This window comes from Cercospora beticola, chromosome 1 (assembly GCF_033473495.1).
Source record: "Cercospora beticola chromosome 1, complete sequence".
NCBI lineage: Eukaryota > Fungi > Ascomycota > Dothideomycetes > Mycosphaerellales > Mycosphaerellaceae > Cercospora > Cercospora beticola.
In genome coordinates, this window is record NC_088935.1 from 621570 (window position 1) to 641767 (window position 20198).

A 20198-nucleotide genomic window follows, 5' to 3' on the forward strand; every position below is an offset into this window, starting at 1 on the left:
TGCTACTCTATCGTGAGAATTCTGCCGGTGATCATCCCGGGCTGTTCGGCATGGAAGGTGAGGCAATGAGTGAGATACAAAGATCCTGATCCTGCCCGACCAAGTTACTTCGAAGCATCAAATCCAGCAACATCAATCGCGATAGCAAGTCAAATACCATCTCGACCACCCCAACAAACCCACCAACCAACACCGACAAAATGTACGCCAACCTCGCTATCGCTGCTCTCGCCTCCATGGCCGCTGCCATGCCAGCTCCTCAGGCCGGCAGCAGCCCACAAGAGCCTCTGAAGTTCGCCGGCATGGCCCTCCGCAGCGCCAGCCCAATCCACTTCGGCCAAATCAACGCCAACGGCTCCGAGTTCCTCATCGGCGCCGAGCCAGCAACCTACAAGCCAGACGTCGTCGAGGGTGAATTCAACAACCAGACCGTCTTCACCTACGTGAACGGCCAAGGCACCATCGGCCTCCTCACCAGCGTCCCAGGCGGTCAACAAGTCTACGTGACCGAGGGTGACGACTCCATCGGCCAAGTCGCCGGTCAACTCAAGTTCACTCAGGCCCACACCGCCCGCACCGACGGCCCAGCCATCACCACTGGCTTCGAGAACGTCTACGACGCTACCCTCAAGTTCGAGAACAGCTCCTGGGTCGCATGCCCAAGTGAGCGCATCGAGGGTGCTTGGACCGTCTACGCTGCTTCCCGCTTCACCGGTGCTGAGGACTGCTTGGGCTTCAACTGGCGCCTCGTCCAGCTCGCCGACAACACCACCTCTGCTTGGCAATACACCAAGTAAAACTTCTCTTCCGCTTTTGACAGGATCTAAGAGAGATGAGAAGTTTGCTTGCCTCTTCCTGGAGAACGCATTGGGAATCATGACGAATAGAGCATCAAAACACAGAGACGGCCGATCATTGATTGCGCATTTGACATGCATGGCATAGCGAGTTCGAGAATTTTAACGACCGACCGATGATGAATAGCATCAAAAGCGCGCATTGAAGAGCGAGCATCAACCAGAATCAGAATTGATCATGTATAACAGTAGTGATAGTCGCAGCTGTAAATTATCATACTGCATTTTACCTTTCAACCGAATCACTTCACGAACTTCTCTTTACTTCCTCATATCTACTATGAAATCACTGGAACTCATATGCTCCATTGCGCAGTGATGGGATGGAACGATGTTTTCTAACAAACTCATTCGAGAGGAGTGGTCTACTTGCTCTGCAAAGTACAGTATGTGCTGTGAGCCTCTGCAAGTCCGACGCATCTATCGTCTGTTACTCACAGACAAAAGAGCTTTCTGATACTATGCGGCACCACCCATAGCCAATTTCTTCCCCTTAACACTCTTCCACTCAAAAGCCAGAGCCGCAAGAAACCCCAACCCAGCCACAGCAATCGGCATGATAAACGCCCTTGTAACCGCAAGATTATACGCCAATCTCACGGCGCCTACGCTCCCCTCCGGAACCACATCTTCGATATGCGTCGCTCCAGCCGCGATAACCATTCTCGGGTCAACGGTCGGTGCCAGAACGGGAAGTTGTTGCGCCAAAGTATTGCTGAAGATGTTCTGCGCGATAGAAACACTTATTGCTCCGCCAAGAGTGTTGAAGAAGATCGCGATAGCGTTGCCAATTGGCATGTCTTTCTCGTTGAGCACGACTTGAACTGCGATGAAGGGGATCTGGACACAGGCGCCTGCACCGACTCCGGCCAGGATTTGGTAGCCGATCCAGACTCCAGCTGAGGAACCAGGGTTGAGAGTGTAGAGCATGCCGCAGCCAACAACGAAGGTTGCGCAGCCGATGAGCATTGGTGGGTTGTACGGTCCGATGAGGGTGATAGTTGCGCCGACGACGATGGAAGAGAAGACGATGCTGACGAGGTAGGGGATGCAGCGGATTCCGGAGCCCTCGGCGCTGGTGCCTTTGACGGCTTCTGCAGGGGAGGTTAGCATGGCAATTCGGAATTCGTTTCACAGTTGTACTTACGGAAGTAGAAAGGCAGGAAGTAGATGTGCGTGTACAACGCCATAGCGAGAAAGGCAGAGAAGACTGCAACAGCCGCGACTGTTCGCTGTTTTCCGAGGATGCGAGGTGGCATCGTGGCGCGGTCCTGGAGCTTAAATTGCCAGCCGATGAAGATCGCAAGCAACAGGCCGAAACCGATGAAGCAACCATAGACTCGACTGTCTGACCATGGGTAGACAGTGCCGCCCCATTGCAATGCCAAAAGTAGACAGACAATGGCGCAGATCAGGAAGAAAGCCCCCAGAAGATCGATCTGCTTGAGCTTCTCCTTGAACGTCATATCCGCATGGTCTCTCGGCGGATCAGTAAAGAAGAAGAACACAACAGCGATACTGACGGCGCCGAATGGGAGGTTGACTAGAAATCATATCGTCAGCACTGCAATCTTCTCTCGTGCCCATCCTCTCCTCAATGAGATCAAGGAAGAAGAAGAGAACCACTCACTCCAAAAACACCACCTCCAACTCAACTTATCGGTAAACGCTCCTCCCAAAATCGGCCCCACCACAGATGCGATCCCAAACATACTGCTCAAACTCGCAATATAAAGCGCCCTCTTCCTCAACGGCACACTATAGCCAATAATCGTCATCGCCCCGGAAAACAACGCCGCAGCTCCAGCTCCCGCCACAGCTCTTCCCACAATCAACATGGTACTGCTCGTCGCCGCCGCACACAAAATACTCCCGAGCTCAAAAATGAGCAACGCAATCAAATACGTCCATTTCACATTGAAGTATGTGTAGATTTTGCCGAAAGAGGGTTGCAAGGAGGTTGTAGTGAGGAGGTAGGAGCTGCCATACCAGCCTACGTCGTTGAGGGAGTCGAAGATTGTGGTTATGCGGGGGATGGCGGTTGCGATTATGGTGTTGTCGAGGGCTACGACGAAGGTTGCGAGTAGGAGGCCAATGACGAGGAGGATGAGAGGTGTGCCTGTCACGTATTTGGATTCGTCGTCTGGGTCTTCGCTGGTAGTAGTGGCATTTTTCTCGTCTGTTGATGCGACAGTGCTGTTTTGGCGATCGGTGGAATCGACTACGATGGTTGTGTCGTCCTTCTTCTCGTTCAAGGTGCCATGAGCTGGTGAGTCGGCCGAGGCATTGTCGTCTGCCCCAATGCGCTTGTCGTCGCCATGATCAGCACTGCCATCAACCGGAGTCGATGTTTGTTGTTCGGTAGAAGTGGTATCCAACGTCTTTGAATCGTTGGTATTGCTGACCCCGGTCGTGATGGAACTTGCCGTCTCAGTTTCACGTGCGGCCCCACGCTGCAGGACCCGGCGAAGGTAATTCGCCATGCCGCCCAGAGTCTATTCGATCCAGCCGTTTTTGACACTTCTCACCTTGGTCGTCGTTGTTTTCGAGAAGTAGCGCAGAAGAAGACGACGGAATGAGCTCCTAGCGCAGGCAACAGCAGTCGAGCTGGTGAATCACCACGTGGGCAAGTCCCTTTCCGAAGTGGCTGCCAGATGGCTTGACGATCATCCCGTCGGACTACGCTAGCGAGAGCTCGATTTCCCTTGCTCGGTCGTGAGCTCTTGCTGTTGTAGTATACAATGCGCCGGATGAAGTTGTGCAGCAGCGATGTGCAGTCTGATGTGTAATTGCATGCATGAACTGCAGGAATGCTCGCACACTCTACCATATTCGCACACGCGAACAAGCAGCGCTTCTACTATGTACATGCTCGAGCTCGGAATATCTCCAGGATATCGCAAAGCACTTCGCGAAGTCATCTCGTATTGCCTCGGATCCAACGCCCACTGGCCCAAAACCCTAACTCCGCCTATAAACGACGCACGTACATCACGAACATCAACGAACCGCTTTCCTTCCACGACACCATGATTACTGTATCCTTGACCATCTTCACCGACGGATGACCTTCTTTCGGGTTGCAGCACCTCCGATTCTGGATCGCGGAATAGCTGCCGGCTCATCTTCGTAGCAGTGCTGGCATTCTTGCTCCATCTTGACAGTCGCCCAAATATCTCCTCTCCCGCAAGGCTTCTGTACGAGCGCAGCCTGAGCGCAAAAGGCCGCGAAGACAGTCTTGACGTGGCCGCAAGGGTAGGAGTGAGCGTAGTATTTGCACATGGTGGCAGATGCTTCTGATTTCGGTTTGTGCACGGCTTCGGAAATAGTGCTGGCCGATGTTCTGCTATTCATCGAGTCAATGAGCATGCGCCTTCCGGTTTGAGTTTGCACAAGAATTTGCCTTAACTCACCTCGATACCAGCAGGGCGTTGCCTAGTTGCCTAGTTGCCTGTCGCGGAATTGGATAGCACAAGATCAGTGGAGACCTGATATGTTCGCGGAGGATGTTGCCGGATGCTGTATGCTGTATGCTTGCATCGAGGTTTTTGTTGATGCTGATTGAGATGGCTTTCAACGCAGGCTCTCCTACCTTTTATCTTTCTACCGTGCAGTCCTGCTCGACCTACAAATCGTCCACTCACCACGATTGACCATTGTCATGCACTCTGAAACATCCTGGCAACGTGGTACTGATTGTCCTCGAACTGCACTCAGCGCATACCAGATCCATCAGCGTATTGTGCCTCCTGCACGTCCGGCTACCACGAATTTCATATACCTGACAGGCCTCGGCGCGGTTACGGCCAACCAAATCATATTTGAAGCCAAGATGGTCAGCCCTACAGCCAAAATATGCGGGCGGCCGCGCGTGGTATGACTTGCTGAATGTCCAGCAACATGTCGAAGTCGGACCGATCTGCACTGGTGCTGTCGTTGCTGATGGATTTGCATCGCTTTGAACATCCACGGAGTATACTTTGGTATCGTGTGACCAACAAACATGAGGTGCGGGACCTTGCAGTGACACTCGGATTCCCGCAGGTGCAGACCGCTCCGCTCAGAGCGCACCATTCCTACTGCACCTCGGTGAGAAGATCTTGCTCCTCGTCAAATCCGTGTCTGTGTTACACGCAGACAGGTGATTGCACACCTGCCGTGACAGTGCTCAACAGGCTGCAGACTTGAGTCGTGGCTTGACAAATCGCTGTGACGGGGCACAAGTGCTTCTGCCTGAGGCCGGAGCGAACTTGCTTTTTGTCAGCGGTGTCACTGTTTGGCATCAAATTCTGGACGCGAGTACAAGACCGAGGTCTTGCGGGATGAACCGAGTACTGATTGCTCCAGACCAGTTGTCAGCATTGCACAATGACGGAAAGCTGCCAGGTATCGAGTGATGTGAAGCCAGCAGGCTTGGCACATTACGCTGCCGGTTCAAGATTGACGCGTTTCCCAACCTTCTGGAGGCCCTCTCCAAAATATATTTCACCGGAGCACCACAGCACATTCAGAATCCGCGAACTTGAAGTTAAAGAATCGCCAGATGATTCTGGACACTCCCAGCCACGTTGGCTTCATTCAGCGCCAGATCTGTCATTATCCTCAGCATTCGAGCGGTCTCGTCGTGACGTTCTGAATCAGAAGGGCCGATGGAATTACGAAGTCGATGGCTGGAGCATTTGTCGCGGCTGGGTCGTGCATATAAGCAGCTGCAGACCAGACCTCATGATCGCAGACGCGCAACACTACCTGATAGCTTCGTCAGTGGAGTGGTATACGGATCTACTGCACAGATATGCACTGCTTGCAGTAGAGATCCAGCCATCTTCATGTAATCCGATACCGAAGGCGTGTTGGTAAGCTTGGCGGGCCTGTCATCCAATCATATTGCGGTATGCTTTTTGTACACCGCCATTTCTGCGGTGCGGAGTCTGCATGTCGGAAAAGCGATTGATCGAAAGCCTACATCTTTAGCAGGCAGCCGGGCTGTTGCTAGGCACCATGTACCCGTCGCGGCTACGCACGAGGGTCGCTTAACGCAGCTCCTTTGCGCAAGCTCGTTCCCTCCGAATGGCTGGCCTTGAGGTCGAGCCGGCAAATCGCCTGACGAAAACAAGCGCGGTACGATGCAACAACCAGAATGCGGCGGCTGAATCCAGCCGCGGATGTAGGGCATGGCCAGCGAAGAGCGACGCATCATCTGGCATGATTTCTCTGCAGGCGAACAGATCCAGGTTGAGGGCATGACGCTGACCGGGAATCCATGGGTAGGCACTGCAGCGGCACGCAGACCTCGTGGAACGGACCAAACCCCTCGTGCAGGAGGGACGAAAGGGCGGTACGGCGTCGTCAGCAGCGACAGCGTGTCCGGTCGACAGCGCGACAAGTGGTGCGCTGGTGGTGGAGGAGATGTAGGCGGACCGGCGCACGAGGGAAGTGAGATCAGAGACAGCGCATTGAGTTTGGCGCTACGGCGCGTCAGGCGTTCGTGCCAGCGCATACGCCTTTCTGTTCATTCCCTTCGCGGCATCGAGCTGCTGCACACTGAGCGAACGTCGCCTGCACGCGGCGACGTCAGCTGCAATGGCAATCGGCGGGCGCTGCGTCGTGCATGGGAGCGTGTTAGCCTCCAGCGGTGCCACGTATCTGGGATAGCGGACTGGCCCACCAGCAGCTGCACGCTGCCGGCACGCAGAGAACTGGTGTGCGTTCCTGCTTTTCGCCCTCCTGAGCGTCCTCCCTCCCTCTCGCTGCCCGCTGCTGTATTTGTGCGCGGCATTGACACGGCCTCGCGGGCGTTGGTGGTGTTGTTTGTCTTTCTGCGCTGCCCGCTTTTGCCAGGTGCGAACGCCAAGCGCTGCCAGTCTCGACGAAATACCAGCCCACGACCACCACGATACGTACCGAGGCGCAAGGCGCGCACAGAGCCGGGGTCGAGTGCGAAATTCGACGAAGAGACGGTGTTGCAGACTGTTGGGCGCGCGCGAATCCTGCCAGCGTGTCCTCTCCGCCACCGCTCCGCCTTTCCTTCGAACACCACTCGCCCAACGCCCGAGCAGAGCAAGAAGCAGAGTGAGGTCAGGGCGGCGTGTGCCAGGCGCATCGAGACGACTCCAGCCTCCTCCAAAAACACTCCATATACGGGTGACGTCTCGCCTCAGTGCTTGCCGACTTGGGCAACTCTCATATCTCGCACTACACATCCTCATTGGCTCGTGCTTTTACCATTTCTCAGCGAATGAGCTATTGCCGTCGCCTAGACCCGAAGTCTGTCTTTCTGCACACGCATCAGGTAGGACTCTTTCCTCGCCTCTATCTTTTCTTGCTATGCTCAGAAGGAACTGATGGCTCGTCAGCGTTTAACTGCCCGGCCGGTCCAGGCGAAGGCACAGCACGAACTCTGTACAGCCATCTGTTATTCTCTGTTTCCTTCCTCACGCCTACCGGCCCCATCATTGGTCGACCTCAATCCACGGCGCGACCCAATCGCTGTCACAGCAATTTCCTACCGTCGCCTACTGGCTACATGGCCTGCCTGATCTGGTAACTGGCTCAGGACTGTCCATATCGTCACAAGCGCTGACAGCGATCCCGCTGTTCGGCGTCTTGTCAGGCGCCGACGCTGGGCTGTGCGCTGCCCGGTCGTCGCTGAGGCACAATCCGCACCGGCCGTGGTACGGTATCAGCTGTCGAGGTGCCTGAACTTGGTTGGAGGCATGCTGTGCGTTGTCGAACACGTTGACGTTGCATCATTCTCCCACTCCGACCAGCTTCATTGCATACACCGCAGTTGATCCGATCGCCGAACAATCAGCAACGACGGTCCCATTGAGCTGCTGCTGTGGAGAGCCACTGGTACCTTGACTCCATCGACACTATCACGAGCGACCCGTACTAACTTGCATGCCTACGACACACCAAACAGATCTGGTGCGCATTACTGACAGACGTCGATGGCCGTGTCTCAAATCGAGGAGAAGATCCTTGGTCGACTCGCAAAGTTGACAGAACCATCAAACCCGCTCCTATCTGCATCGCTGTATCAGGTCCTTGGACTATCGATTCTGCTGTCGCGAAAGCTGTACAGGGCTCGCAAACTTCGCAAGCTTGACCTCACCAGGGACACGAAGTCGCTGCAGCTCTATCATCACATCATTTGGCTTGCTCGAGAAGGACTGTCGATCACAGAGGCGTACATCCTACCTTACTGCCAGAATGGCGATTACGGACCGGAGTGCCGCGTCATGGCAGCGAAGCTTCGCGCTTCGCTATACCATGTCTTCTGCCTCTTTCATAATCACCCGCCGATCAGCCTGCTCAGTGGTCGATCTGGAACGTCAATAAGCCCACCGTCTAAGACGAACACCCCGAAGAACACTGGCAATGCGGCTGATTCGCCAACAAAGACATCACCGAAGGAGTCAGGGAGTCGACGACGAGCAGGTAAAGCTCCTCTGCGAGATCCCGTGCCGTCTATTCAATCCGACGCCTCCTTCGTCACGAACCCATACGTCGGAACTGCAACACAGACACCGCCGCCTGGACTAGCAATACTGCCTCCTGAAGGAGCGCGTCGTACTCCATCGAGACCTCCTGGGCTTGCGCCAATCAACATACCAGCGGCACAGTCCGCGGCCTCGTTTCTGCTGCCACCACTGAACTTTGTGCCAATGGCAAAAGAACATTTCGAGGCAGCGCAACAGCTATCGGACAGCCTACTACCAGTGACCCATGCGTTGCGACTATCCGTCGCGCTTGAACATTCGGCGTTTCTCTGGGACTGTGCTAAAGAGCATGATCGATCGAGATTGCTTGCTCGAAAGACTATCAAGGAGGTATACAGTTCTTCCGACGGCCTGGATGATGATGAGTTCGCGGATGCGTCTGTCCTCGTCCAAGCGCTCGGAGGCATGGTCAAGCGAGGATCAAACGAGTCTACACCTCAGCAAAGAAGCTCACAAGCAGGCAGTCCTACGCCTCGGGTACATCCTCGAACAGCTCCACCTCTGAACATCGATCGCACGATAGCAGTGAGTCCGCCGAGCGCTCGTGGTCAGCCTGCACAGCAGTCACAGCAGCGACGAGCCCCTGCACCGACACAAATTCCACGCTCAGTCATGCGATCGCCGGAGCGACTCTCTACTGTACCAGAGGCAGAAGTGGAGGGCTCAGAAGCAGCACCGGCGTCGACGGTTGGAGCTTTTAGCCCGCCAGTCTCGCGCCTGAGTAGTCGCAGTCAGGCCAATCGGGCTTCATCTGTGACCTCGGCCGCTTCAGATAAGGCGAGCAAGCGGAAGCTCGTAGAGCAAGCTGAGGAGCAGGTCCGACAGCGACAGCGAAGTACCGCGAGTGCGAGTGCGAGTGGTGGCAGCAGACGTGGCAGCGGAAGCGGTGGTTCAGCAGCTCATAGCCGGCAGCAAACGCCGACTGAAGGGTACGTCCGACCCCAACCACCCCAGCAGCAAAGGTCCCATCAGTCGAGCTCGAGTTCGTCATCCAAGAAGCAGAGAAGTCAGCATCAGTCGAGATCTACACAGCAGCAACAGCAGCAGCAGGAACCGAAGTCAAAGCAGAGCGAGTCTCGGACAAGTTCGAGCTCAAAGAGGCCAAAGCGATGACGGGAAGAACTGCATTCTGAGCGCTGTTGCGAAAAAGAGTTGAGAGCAAAAGCAAACCAGATCCTAACACTATTCCTTCCTTAACAGATACTCCATCCGAGCCTCCGCTTCAACACCACGGACCTCACCTCCACCGACAATGACAAAAACTACACCCAACCACTCTCCGACAATCCCGCATCCGGCGCCTCCGCCACTGCCAAAAGAGTACCTCCGAGCTCTGCAAGAGGAAGCTGTCACCGAAGGACGAAGAGTCGAAGAGAACGAGCGACGCGAAGCAATTCTGAGAACCCTGCAGATCTTGGGTGCTGTGGAAAGAGGTTTGTATGTTCCGGATGAATCACCCAGGAGGAGTGGAAGAGATGGAGGGAGTAATACTAGGAGGGGTAAGCAGAGATGATGAATGCCAGCGACGACTTGATGGACATAATGAATCACTATGGGTGAGGTGAATATCTGGCGACAGAAAGGCGCATGGCATGACTGGGACTTGAAGCGGTAATGTCGATGCGATTGAAGAGATCTGGTATAATACTGCTGCAGCATGCGATTGATACCCTGCATGGCGCTCTTGGCGAGTTCGCGAAATTCCTTGTTACAGAAGGTGGATGTGTGTATAGTTGCATAACTCTATGCATAGCGAAGTAATCAATTCACCTGGTTCTCACACGAACCCTCCATCCCTTCCTACCCTGTTGGAAGGAAGGACAAATCTAAATGATCTTGAATACCCGTCAGTCTCAGAGATCCCAAATATTCGGACTCGTGTCCGAGGACGGCCAAATGCTGACGACGATGGAAGACACCGCATTGCTGCGTCGACTTTCTCGAATTTTACATCACATCGCCCGTATTCTAGAGCGATCTACCCAGGTCTCCAGGAGAGCGTGGACATCGTATCCTGGTATGTCACAATGGCTCTTGCGTGAGTGACAGGTACCAGGGCAGATTCTGATACTTTGAGCTAAAATTGCAGTTGATGGTGACGAGTACCCGCCAGAGTACCGAGGTGTGATGAGTACCGCCAGGTTATCGAGATGTGATGAGTACCGCCAGAGTGCCGAAGACAGCTTGTGAGATATAGAGATGATGGACAGAGGATGTCGAGCAGAGAAGGAGCGAGTTGGGCTTGGGAAGCGACGAACGAATCGGGAAGGGCCGCCGCTAATAGAAGTGCACAATTGGAATTAAAGTAGTTGTTTTTAAAGTAATTGGAATTAAAGTAATTGTTTCGCGTACTCTTCTCTTCTTTCCACTTCACTTAGTCGCCTTGGAAAGCCACAACGCCGCGTCCTCATGTCAGGCTGCGCTGAGTGCTCGCTATATGCTTACGACAACGGTCGAAATGTGTAACTTCAACTTTCGCTCTGGTCGTGAGGTGGAGACCTCTGGCTGGCTCTCTTCGTCTCTCTGAAGCTGTGTCATCCTACAGCACGACCGGACTGCCAGCAGCAATGCCTAAGCGATCAATGACGATGCAGGTCTCTGAAGCCGCGCCTGGCTCTGCGCAGCGTCTGACCCGATCGTGCGCGCGGTCGCCAGGAGTTGCTGGAAGTCTGGGCCTCGCTGACTAGGATTCAATGTTTGCAAGGCTACAAGTGACCAGCCACAATGTCGAACACCGCACGTTCGTCCCAACACGGGACCTGGCGGGAATTGGAGAGTGACTCCAGACACTCTTGTGCTTCAGCACGAGGTTATGTCCTAGCAAAGACAAGGCACGTACTGCACTCGACATCATTTGTTCACTGCCATCACCCGGCCTTCCCTCCGCAAGGCAATGCCCAGAATACCTGTGACGAGAGCTTCTTCGTATCCCCAGGGCTCAAGACACGAAGAAGCCAAGTGCTTGAATATTGGAAACAGGCTTGTCTACCTTTCCGGAAGCAGCGGCGACCCACATGATGACCGTATAGAGGGCGGCCAAGTCTTGGATATGTAAACCTTCTAACGAACAAGAATATGCCATGCTGCCGACACGTCTCTATAGCGGGGTTACAGCTAGGGCAAAGGTAAAAGAAGTGCGGCTATGCAAAAAGTTACACGAGGATCAAAGTTGGTGGAGCGATGAAGCATGCTCGATCTGGAAAATGTGCGCAATGCTGTTCCCTGTGTGCCATGAACCCACCAATACCGAACCCGGGATGTGCAGGCACAGAGCTCACAGACATCCATGACCATGCCTGAACCTATTGTTAGTATTGCGGCATTGGCATGCTGTATTAAAGAGCAGTCGAACTTTCCCAACATTGACTCCCAACTGACTCTACCTCATTCACATCCCAATCGACCACAGCACTTCAGCAATTCCAAAACCTTCACGGAAACATCAATCATGCAGTACACCACATCAGTTCTCGTTGCTCTCCTGCCAGCCCTGGGCACGGCCACCAGATTCCGTTCCAGTGGAGCTTCGAACAATGCTCCCCAAGCCGCCATGCTGGGAGCCTCAAACGTGCAGCAGAGCCCCAACGGGCAAGCACAGGGCAACACTGGCGGCTGGCAAAACACCAACGGCCAAGTACCAGATAGTAACGGCAACTGGCAGAACGGCGGAGGACAGAATTCCTACAGCGGCGGTAACGGCAACAATCAATGGCGACACGGCAATACCAACGCAGGCAACGCTCCCGGCATCAACGATTGCGGTGTCTCATCTTTCATCGAAATTACTCAACCTGCTGGCAACAACCCTCTTGTTACCGATTGCCAAGCTATGATCGCGTCCATCACACAGGACTATGAATGGACTGTTACAAGTCAGGGTCAAACACTCGTGTACAACGGTACTTGTAAGTCATACTCCCTTCCACTCAGTTACCTGCTACCTCTTCCCCTTGCTGACGAGATATAATATAGGTGCCTTCAATGCCGTCACCTCCTCCGGTCAAGATCCCTCTCTCACAGGCAAAGTCGGCAACGCCGATATCATTGACTTGGTCACGGACTCCATCAAGAAGTATGCCAAGGACGGAACTGTTGGCTGCCGTGGTGGGTATTCCCTGTATGTTTCTTCAGCTGGTGCTATGCCTTGTGATAGCCCCGACGCGCCGTCTGGACAGCAGGTCAGTGTTGATTGGACTTTGACGCACTCTGGACAGGTTGGAGGGCAGGGCGGACAGGGCGGACAGGGCGGACAGGGCGGACAGGGAGGTCAAGGAGGCCAAGGCGGACAAGGTGGACAGGGTGGACAGGGCGGACAATGGAATCAAGGAGGTCGACCAGGCCAGCCAGGTCAGCCAGGCCAAGGTGGACAGTGGTCACAGGGAGGCCAGCCTGGACAGGGAGGTCAGTGGGATCAGGAACAACAAGAAGGCCAGGGAGGTCAGTGGCAGCAGGGCGGACAGAGCGGACAGGGAGGGTACAACTGAAAACTTGCGAGTTCGAAGAATGCTCGAGAGGTTTCAGGTAGTTTAGGACCAGGGATAGAAAGGTAGAATGGACACAGCTGGTGTGGGAAAAAGTCTGCTTCAATTCTATGATCTGTGTCTGCTTCCTTGACAACCAATATTCTTCTTGGTGTACATCTGCTTCACATATATGTTCTCATCTCAAGATATACACAGCGCAACCGCCCAACCCACCATACCAGCGACCACTGTCCATGGCGTCAAACCACCCAACCTCACACCCTCACTAGGCTGGTCCCCACCACCACCACCACCACCACCATCACCAGAAACCGCCCCGCCATCAACAACATTAACCTCCCCACTCAACCTAAACGTGCCCTCCAACTGCGTATCCAAAACACTCTTCCCCACCAAAACCCTATACTCCCCCTCCTGCATCTCCCAATTCTGACTGACCACATCCCAAACACTCAAATCCCTCCTCCTCAACGCAAACTCATAGTTCGCAAACTCCCCCGGCCGAATCAACTTCTTATCAAATCCACGTAATTGTCTCTCCACATCACTGTTCGGAATTCCCAAATAAAGCTGCGCGACTTCCGCAGCGGCGACCTCACCCACATTTGCGACGGAAATAGAGACTGTGGCGATGATTTCGTATAAAGAATTGAGACCTCCTTCAGGAGCGACAGTTTCTGGGGAGAGGGCGTCGGATGGTAGGAGGGCTTTGTTTGCGGAGGATGAGAGGTTGATTTCGAGGTTGGAGTAGTTGAAAGAGGAGTATGTGAGGCCGTAGCCGAAAGCGAAGCGAGGTTCGATGTTTTCGCGGATGAAGTGGCGGTAGTCGATGAAGACGCCTTCGGAGAAGTTGGATTGGGAATATTGCGGGTCTTCTAGTGTGGGGAGGTCTGGGCGAAGTAGGGCGCCGTAGTCGGATTCGGCACGAGCGACGGTGTATGGGAGGCGACCGCTAGGAGATTGGCGGCCGTAGAGGATTTCGGTGAGGGCTTGGCCGGATGCTTGGCCGGGGAGGTGAGCGAAGATTGCGGCTGTGACGTTTTCGTGGTCGATCCAGCGATCTACGAGACGTGTGCCGGCGTGGTGGATTACGACGATTGTGTTGGCGCATTGATTGGCGACATTTGTGACGAGGGTGTCAGAGTACTCGTCGGCTAGAGTTGCGCGGTCTGCGGCTTCTGAAGCGAAGGAGTTGATGATGACTAGGCAAGGAGCGTTGGGGTCTTCCACAGTCGGGGTGTTGTTATCGGTGAAATCTGTGTGCAAAGTGGTGTCGTCTTCAAGCGACTGAGATAAGAGAGCGTCGTAGGGAGCGATGGTGAAGACCGGATGGATGCCACCACTGCCGCCTCCAGTAATAAGTGTTCCATTGAACGCCACTTCAGGCACTGAGGTGCCAGCAGGAGAGATCGAGCCAGCAAGCTGAATGTACACAAGCTCATTGAAGTCATCCCCGTTGGTGTATTTGAGTGCATTCTGAACAGATACGCCCCAAAGCTGTGGGTTCAGTGCCGAGGTGTTGAGCCCGCCGACAGCATCCCAGCCGAACACATTCAATGCCGCAGGTCTGTTGAGCGGCAACGCGTTGTTGACGTTCTTGATGAGGACATGTCCATCCACAGCGGCTTGGAAGGCCACTCGTGTCGATTCCTCGTCGCTGACAGTAGTATTCTCGAATTCTTCCGTGCCAGGTTCCTCCAGCTCGGCGAAGCGATGCCAGGTTGCGAGAATCCTAGTAGCCATGTCATCCAGTCTGGTCGCGTTTACGGTACCATTGTCTACGGCTTTGGCCAGAGTCTCATCGCCCCAGTAGATATCGGTAGGCATGACCATGTCCATTCCTGCGTTCGCAGACGCAATGCCGGTATGCTGCGCATACCAGTCACTCAACACAAAGCCACGGAAGCCCAGCTCAGTTTTCAAAAGCCCGTTCATGGTTTTGCTGTTTTGGCAGCCGTAGGAGCCATTGATATTTTGGTAGCTGCACATGACGCTGCCTGCGCCAGCGCGGACAGCATCGTAGAAAGGCCAGAGGTACAGTTCGTGCATTGGACGATCGTCCACATTCGAAGACAGAGAGACATTAAGATTGAGGCCCAAAGGAGCTAGGAGCCCTTGCACGAAGGGGTTGCGATTCGTTTCTATTCGCGTGGTTAGACTCGAGTCTCTTTGGAATGACAGGCATATACCAACCTTGTTCATTAGCAATGAAGTGCTTAACACTGGCGATGACATTCTCCTGCAGACCTCGAATGGCCGGGTCGACAAGTTGACCAGCTAAATATGGATCGCTGGAGAAGCCTTCCTGCAGCAAGGTTAGAAACAGTTCCGTCCAGTATAAATTGCACCACTTGCCCAATTGCGCCCGCCTGACACGACTCTACCAAGTGGACCGACCACTGGACCCAAGAAGACGTTCACGCCTTTCGCCTTGAATTCGATTCCCAGCTGTTTCGCTCGTTGGTAGGCAAGATTTCGGTCCCAGCTAGCGCCGATGTGAATCTGCGCCGGAAAGCCTGTCGAAGTACCATTGCTTTCTCCTCGAAAGCCCGAAGGTCCGTCATTGAGACAGATGCCCGGAAATCCTAGACGTTCGACAGTTCCAGTGAAGCCAGTGCAGCCACGAGTATCCGAGGAGGGAATGGTGATATTGTTCTTCTCAGCATCAGTCATTTGAGAGACGGTATCTCGAGCCTTTTCGTAGGCTTCTGTCCAATTGCCATCACCGCGTCCCTCAGCTTGCATGTGTTAGTTTGCTGGTCAAACCCGGGTCAGTTTTGTACATACGGGAAGGATAGACTGGTGGCGATCGGCCATAAGAGTAGTAGAGCTCAGGATCATCACGCTTTGCAGACACGGGATTATTTTCCAATGCAGAATCAATTGCTGCTCTGGTAGAATTTGCGGCGCTGATCAGAAAGTTGGCAGCAAGGTCGATCAATTCCGGCGGAACGAATCCGGTGCTGTTGATGGCAGCCGCAATCTGTGAAGCCGTGAGAATGCCATCAGCTGTCGTGGTATTCTGTGCTTCCACAAAGGCCTGATAGCTGAGCGCAGCGAGCGCGAATCTGGTCCACATCGCGTTGCTATGCTGTGCTGGAGACCTCCAGCTACGATTGCACTTCGAGAACAGCAGATCGTGAAGATTCAAAAAGATCCGGGACTTGTACTTGCGGCCATGAGCTCCAGACCTCAGTGTCGTCGATACCCACCTGGAGGTCCGAATATGCCAATCGTGTGTATGCTATAGGTGTGCTGCGGAGGAGGAGACGCGCCCCAGATACGAGGGACCGAGGGATCTCGCGCTAGAAGGTAGCGAGATGGGGAAGCGGGCCGTTCAGCCCAATATAGGAGCCAGATGAACGCCAAGCTTGTGATGAGCCCGAATCAGCCTATGGCGGCTGCTCTGTCGCCTTTTCGTGCTGTACGACCTGTGCGAGGATGATATAAACTCACTGCGCGCAGCATGCCGGCGAGAAAGCATCGCAGCATATTGCACCACGCTTGAGAGAACGTTCCTGGGTTGGTAAAGCCGAGACAGCCGTTCGTGTTCATCTCCCAGGTCTATGGGAGCTAGAACACATCTCACAGGAAAGCACTGGATGATGGCCCAAGAGGCCGGGCAAACCTGGACTCTGGTTACTGATCATATTTGCGAGCCAGGAAATCCGCAAAGATGATGGCATGCCACGTGGAATTGGCGGACAAGCGAAGCAGTGTGAGATCATCTCATGCCGTGCCTCCACCTTCTCGAGGGGTGGCCGATTCGAGGTCGTCGCTGCAGCTGACAGAGGTGGACTTGTGCTCGTGATCATTCAGCAGCGGATGCAAACTCAGGTGAAAGCAGGTGAAGTGTCGCGTGCTTGACACGATTTCTGCTGGGATGCGGAGCCAAGACCGGAGAGAGTGGTCCCCGCATGATCGAGCATGTGGCACGTCACTCGATCAGCAACAGCTTCGACCACAACGTCTTTGTCTGATCACTGACTCGACGACAGCAAAACAACATGCTGTCTTTCAGGCTTCCTTCACTGCCCTCATGGTCGTCGCCCTTCGCGACGGGCATCAAACTACCCAAAGGCGAAGTGCACGAGATCGAAGAGCAGCCGGAAAAGCGAGCGCGGACCCTCAAACACCTGCTCAAGGCCAACCACATCAACCACAGCATCATCTACAACGAGCTTCGCTTCCATAATCACATGCCCCATATCCTCGGCTCGGCATATATTCTGGGAGGAGATACAGATCACCTGACGCATATTTACGAAGAGGAAGGAAAGCACTTGGAGTCGTGGAAAGACAGCCCTGGTGAGATCGACAAAAGTGATTGGAGGGAGTACTTGGGCAAGAGAGAGTATGCATGCATCGACGATTGAAAGAAGAAGGCACAAGCTGATTGAGACGCTCCAGGTACCAGCGAGCATACATTGACTTCTTTGAAGACCAGCTCGTGGTCAACGGGTACGACTGGCGAGCTTTACTCGACGAGTTTCTGCTGTCAGGCAAAGAGCCCTTGATCAACAACCTCATTGCGGGCCTTGCACATCCTCTTATACACCTCGGCTACGCCCACGAACTATCCTCTCGAACTGTTGCGATCGAAGCACTGGGGCTGGCAGCGTGCTTCTACAACGAATGGCACGTTTATCTGGACGATCCAAAATACACAAAGCCCGCAGCAAACCCCACAGACTCGCTCTTTAGTATTCTGGAAAGAGTGAGAAACGACCCGAAATTTGATAACCTGGCCGAACACCAAGGAAGCGACAACATTGAGAAGATTCTAGGCAACGAAGAACTTGCAGCAGCAGCATTGGAATACTGGAACTCATGGGATCTCAAAGACCCTAAGATCCAATTTGCAGAATCGCAGAAACTCGCTGTAGCGCTCGTTGTGGCGGCCCAAGAGCCTGACAACGAAAAGGGTTACGACTTCTTTGGTGTGCATCTCCTGACTAGCAGTCATGCTGTCCGAACACTACTTCCCTTCCTCCCCAATAAGCACCATATTCCACTCGTGCGACAATGGTGGCTCTTTACACTTCTTGTGTACATTGCTCAGCTGCGACCAAAGATTAACATCGACACCATCAAGCTCGTCGAGCTTGAAGGCCGAGATTGGAAATTCGTGACCGACAAGGCTCTGACAGGAAAGTACAATACTGACGCCCACTACGTCAAAGCTCTGCGATCAATGCACGAGTGCAGCAAGACCTGGGGCGACGCCAATCAATTCTATCTCAAGGCTGCCGTCAAGATGGCCGAGGAGTTCGACGGCTGGGGTGGGTTCGGCCCGAGAGATCACGAGCAAGAAGAGGTAGAAGTGAGAGGCTCCAAGAGCCAAAACTCACTGCGGCAGCTACATGGACATGGTGATGATGTACTCGAATACAGGGCGTAATGCAAACCCGGTAAGACTGATAACGACGTAACGAGATTGACGAGACTGTACAATAGGACAATGAAGCTCCTTTTCATGTGGCTGAGTTCCGAAAACACGGCAACACCTCACTTTAGCGGCTCAACAATGATTGTGCCTCATTGTATTCAGTCACTGCAAAAGCAATCACATGCTGCTGCGCCATGGTTCACAGGCTTCAGGCTTCACTCTCAGCTGCCGCTCCGTCACGCTCCGCTCATTAACAACAACTATTTAACTGCAAAATCGTGTTTCCGAACAACACTCATCGACACGGCCATTTACCTCCAGTTGGTTACTATGTGCATACCTCCCATCACTACCACAACCCGTTCTCGATACAGGCTCCAGCTCAAATACTCGCCAAACGATGGCAGCGTCGGGAGGGACTACGCACGCAACTACCTCTGTGCCCGATGACACACGAGTCCACGGCGCAACCTCAGATCTGCGCAAGCGCGTCGCCATTCCGAAAATCCTAGGTGTGTTTCCGAAGTCCGCGAAGAGGAGCACTCGCAGTATCACGTCTCTTCTGGAGGGCTCTACCGAAGACGACACTTCCGAGTGTGCACCGTATCAGGGTCCGCCGATAGGCTATTCGAGTGTCGATGTCGTGCACGAAGATGGCTACAAGGAGACCGTTGGAAGTTTGTATGCTCCGCGGCCACGTTTCGGAACAGTTGACTGCAGGAGAAGGGTTTGCGGACATTGCTTTAGAGTGGTAAGCGATGACTCAAGTCCATTGCCAAAGCGGCGACTAAATATTCAAAAGCAGGACCAGCCTCAGTTTGAATCTATCGATAACTACAGGTCCGACCACCCCCCTCCTTGGTCGTTCAAGACAAGGCCGACCACTTCAAGCTTCACCCACCCGCTCCACCACCTAGGCTACCTACACTTCCCCACTCGGCTGCCACCACTTTCGGATCTAGCCACGGCAACAATACCAGCAGCACCAGTTTCAGCACCTTCAGCACCCCCACAAACCCCTCAACATCATCACCACCACAAGATCAACAGCCTCTCCGCCACAGCTCCAACATTCATCCCATCCTCTTCCACGGCCTCCTCCACGCCCTCCACAGCAGAACTCAAAGCCCAACTCGCCGCCCGCGAAGCCGCCGCAAAAGCCATCATCGCCGCGGTCCACGACAACACTCCGCCATCGGACTCCAGATCTACTGTTCCAACCGGTCCAGCAAATCCAACCTACGGTTCACGCTTCAACCACTCCACCGGCCTCGTTTTTGGACCAAAGTCTATTGATCTGAGATCTCCGGCTCAGAAATCGAATGATAGGAAGAATAGGACGAGAATCGAGGGTCTAGGTAGTGGCGGCAAGGCTCCGCCTACGGCCCCAGCTGCAATGAGGGAGGTTTCGGCTGCTTCTTCGCCTTCGATCGATGGCGGAGGATTTGTTGCTGTCGGGTCGCCACTGCTTTCTGGTGAAGCTTCACCGAGGATTGGTGTTGGAGGAGGAGGTGAGAGTGGAAGTGGGAAGAAGCCGCGCGGGGCCAGAGGTAAGCGGGTATGGAAACGTGAGGTTGAGGTAGAGCGTCAGGAGTTTTGGATGAGGTGAGGATGTGTTGTTGAAAAATGGTGCAAATTGGGTGGAATCTTGGCGCGTCTTCTCGGCATATTTCATGAGTTTGAAAGGGAATCGGACGCGGTTCTTGCTCTCTTATCTGCTTGATTGCTTGCTGATCTGCGCTGGCGATTCGTAGCCTTCAAAATCGGTTCCGTGCGATTCGATTAGGGCTGAGCGACGGGATGGATTGAAGGCAACGAAGGCAATAGGAGGGAGATGCAGAGTGAGATCTGGCTTGAAGCCGGCGATGAAGATTCACAAGCAGGTTGGGCCGAGCTCACACATTCTCGAAACGCTTACGAGATTTGCAACACAGCGAGTCAGATATCATTTCCATATCAACTT

The 20198-nt window shown here is 54.0% G+C and overlaps 8 protein-coding genes across 8 annotated transcripts; 5 read left to right on the forward strand and 3 right to left on the reverse strand.

The window, feature by feature from the left end:
* Positions 1 to 200: 200 nt before the first annotated feature.
* On the forward strand, positions 201 to 797 carry RHO25_000274 (uncharacterized protein; the record flags this gene model as incomplete). Its single annotated transcript, XM_023592895.2, has 1 exon — positions 201 to 797. One exon carries the CDS (start codon positions 201 to 203, stop codon positions 795 to 797), a length of 597 nt encoding a protein of 198 aa, XP_023458804.1.
* A 519-nt stretch (positions 798 to 1316) lies between these two features.
* RHO25_000275 (uncharacterized protein) lies at positions 1317 to 3340 on the reverse strand (the record flags this gene model as incomplete). The annotated part of the gene is made up of 3 exons (XM_023592896.2): positions 1317 to 1951; positions 2005 to 2400; positions 2488 to 3340. 3 exons carry the CDS (start codon positions 3338 to 3340, stop codon positions 1317 to 1319), a joined length of 1884 nt encoding a protein of 627 aa, XP_023458808.1.
* A 571-nt stretch (positions 3341 to 3911) lies between these two features.
* RHO25_000276 (uncharacterized protein) lies at positions 3912 to 4139 on the reverse strand (the record flags this gene model as incomplete). Its single annotated transcript, XM_065601998.1, has 1 exon — positions 3912 to 4139. One exon carries the CDS (start codon positions 4137 to 4139, stop codon positions 3912 to 3914), a length of 228 nt encoding a protein of 75 aa, XP_065458070.1.
* A 3671-nt stretch (positions 4140 to 7810) lies between these two features.
* Positions 7811 to 9875, forward strand: RHO25_000277 (uncharacterized protein; the record flags this gene model as incomplete). Its single annotated transcript, XM_023592898.2, has 2 exons — positions 7811 to 9291; positions 9563 to 9875. 2 exons carry the CDS (start codon positions 7811 to 7813, stop codon positions 9873 to 9875), a joined length of 1794 nt encoding a protein of 597 aa, XP_023458807.1.
* A 1935-nt stretch (positions 9876 to 11810) lies between these two features.
* On the forward strand, positions 11811 to 12846 carry RHO25_000278 (uncharacterized protein; the record flags this gene model as incomplete). The annotated part of the gene is made up of 2 exons (XM_023592899.2): positions 11811 to 12267; positions 12335 to 12846. 2 exons carry the CDS (start codon positions 11811 to 11813, stop codon positions 12844 to 12846), a joined length of 969 nt encoding a protein of 322 aa, XP_023458810.1.
* A 180-nt stretch (positions 12847 to 13026) lies between these two features.
* Positions 13027 to 15925, reverse strand: RHO25_000279 (uncharacterized protein; the record flags this gene model as incomplete). The annotated part of the gene is made up of 4 exons (XM_023592900.2): positions 13027 to 14987; positions 15040 to 15151; positions 15244 to 15584; positions 15634 to 15925. The coding sequence occupies 4 exons, from the start codon at positions 15923 to 15925 to the stop codon at positions 13027 to 13029; spliced, it is 2706 nt and encodes a 901-aa protein (XP_023458809.1).
* Positions 15926 to 16853: 928 nt separating this feature from the next.
* Positions 16854 to 18247, forward strand: RHO25_000280 (uncharacterized protein; the record flags this gene model as incomplete). Its single annotated transcript, XM_023592901.2, has 2 exons — positions 16854 to 17200; positions 17257 to 18247. The coding sequence occupies 2 exons, from the start codon at positions 16854 to 16856 to the stop codon at positions 18245 to 18247; spliced, it is 1338 nt and encodes a 445-aa protein (XP_023458812.1).
* Positions 18248 to 18635: 388 nt separating this feature from the next.
* On the forward strand, positions 18636 to 19844 carry RHO25_000281 (uncharacterized protein; the record flags this gene model as incomplete). Its single annotated transcript, XM_023592902.1, has 2 exons — positions 18636 to 18986; positions 19038 to 19844. 2 exons carry the CDS (start codon positions 18636 to 18638, stop codon positions 19842 to 19844), a joined length of 1158 nt encoding a protein of 385 aa, XP_023458811.1.
* Between the last annotated feature and the right edge of the window lie 354 nt (positions 19845 to 20198).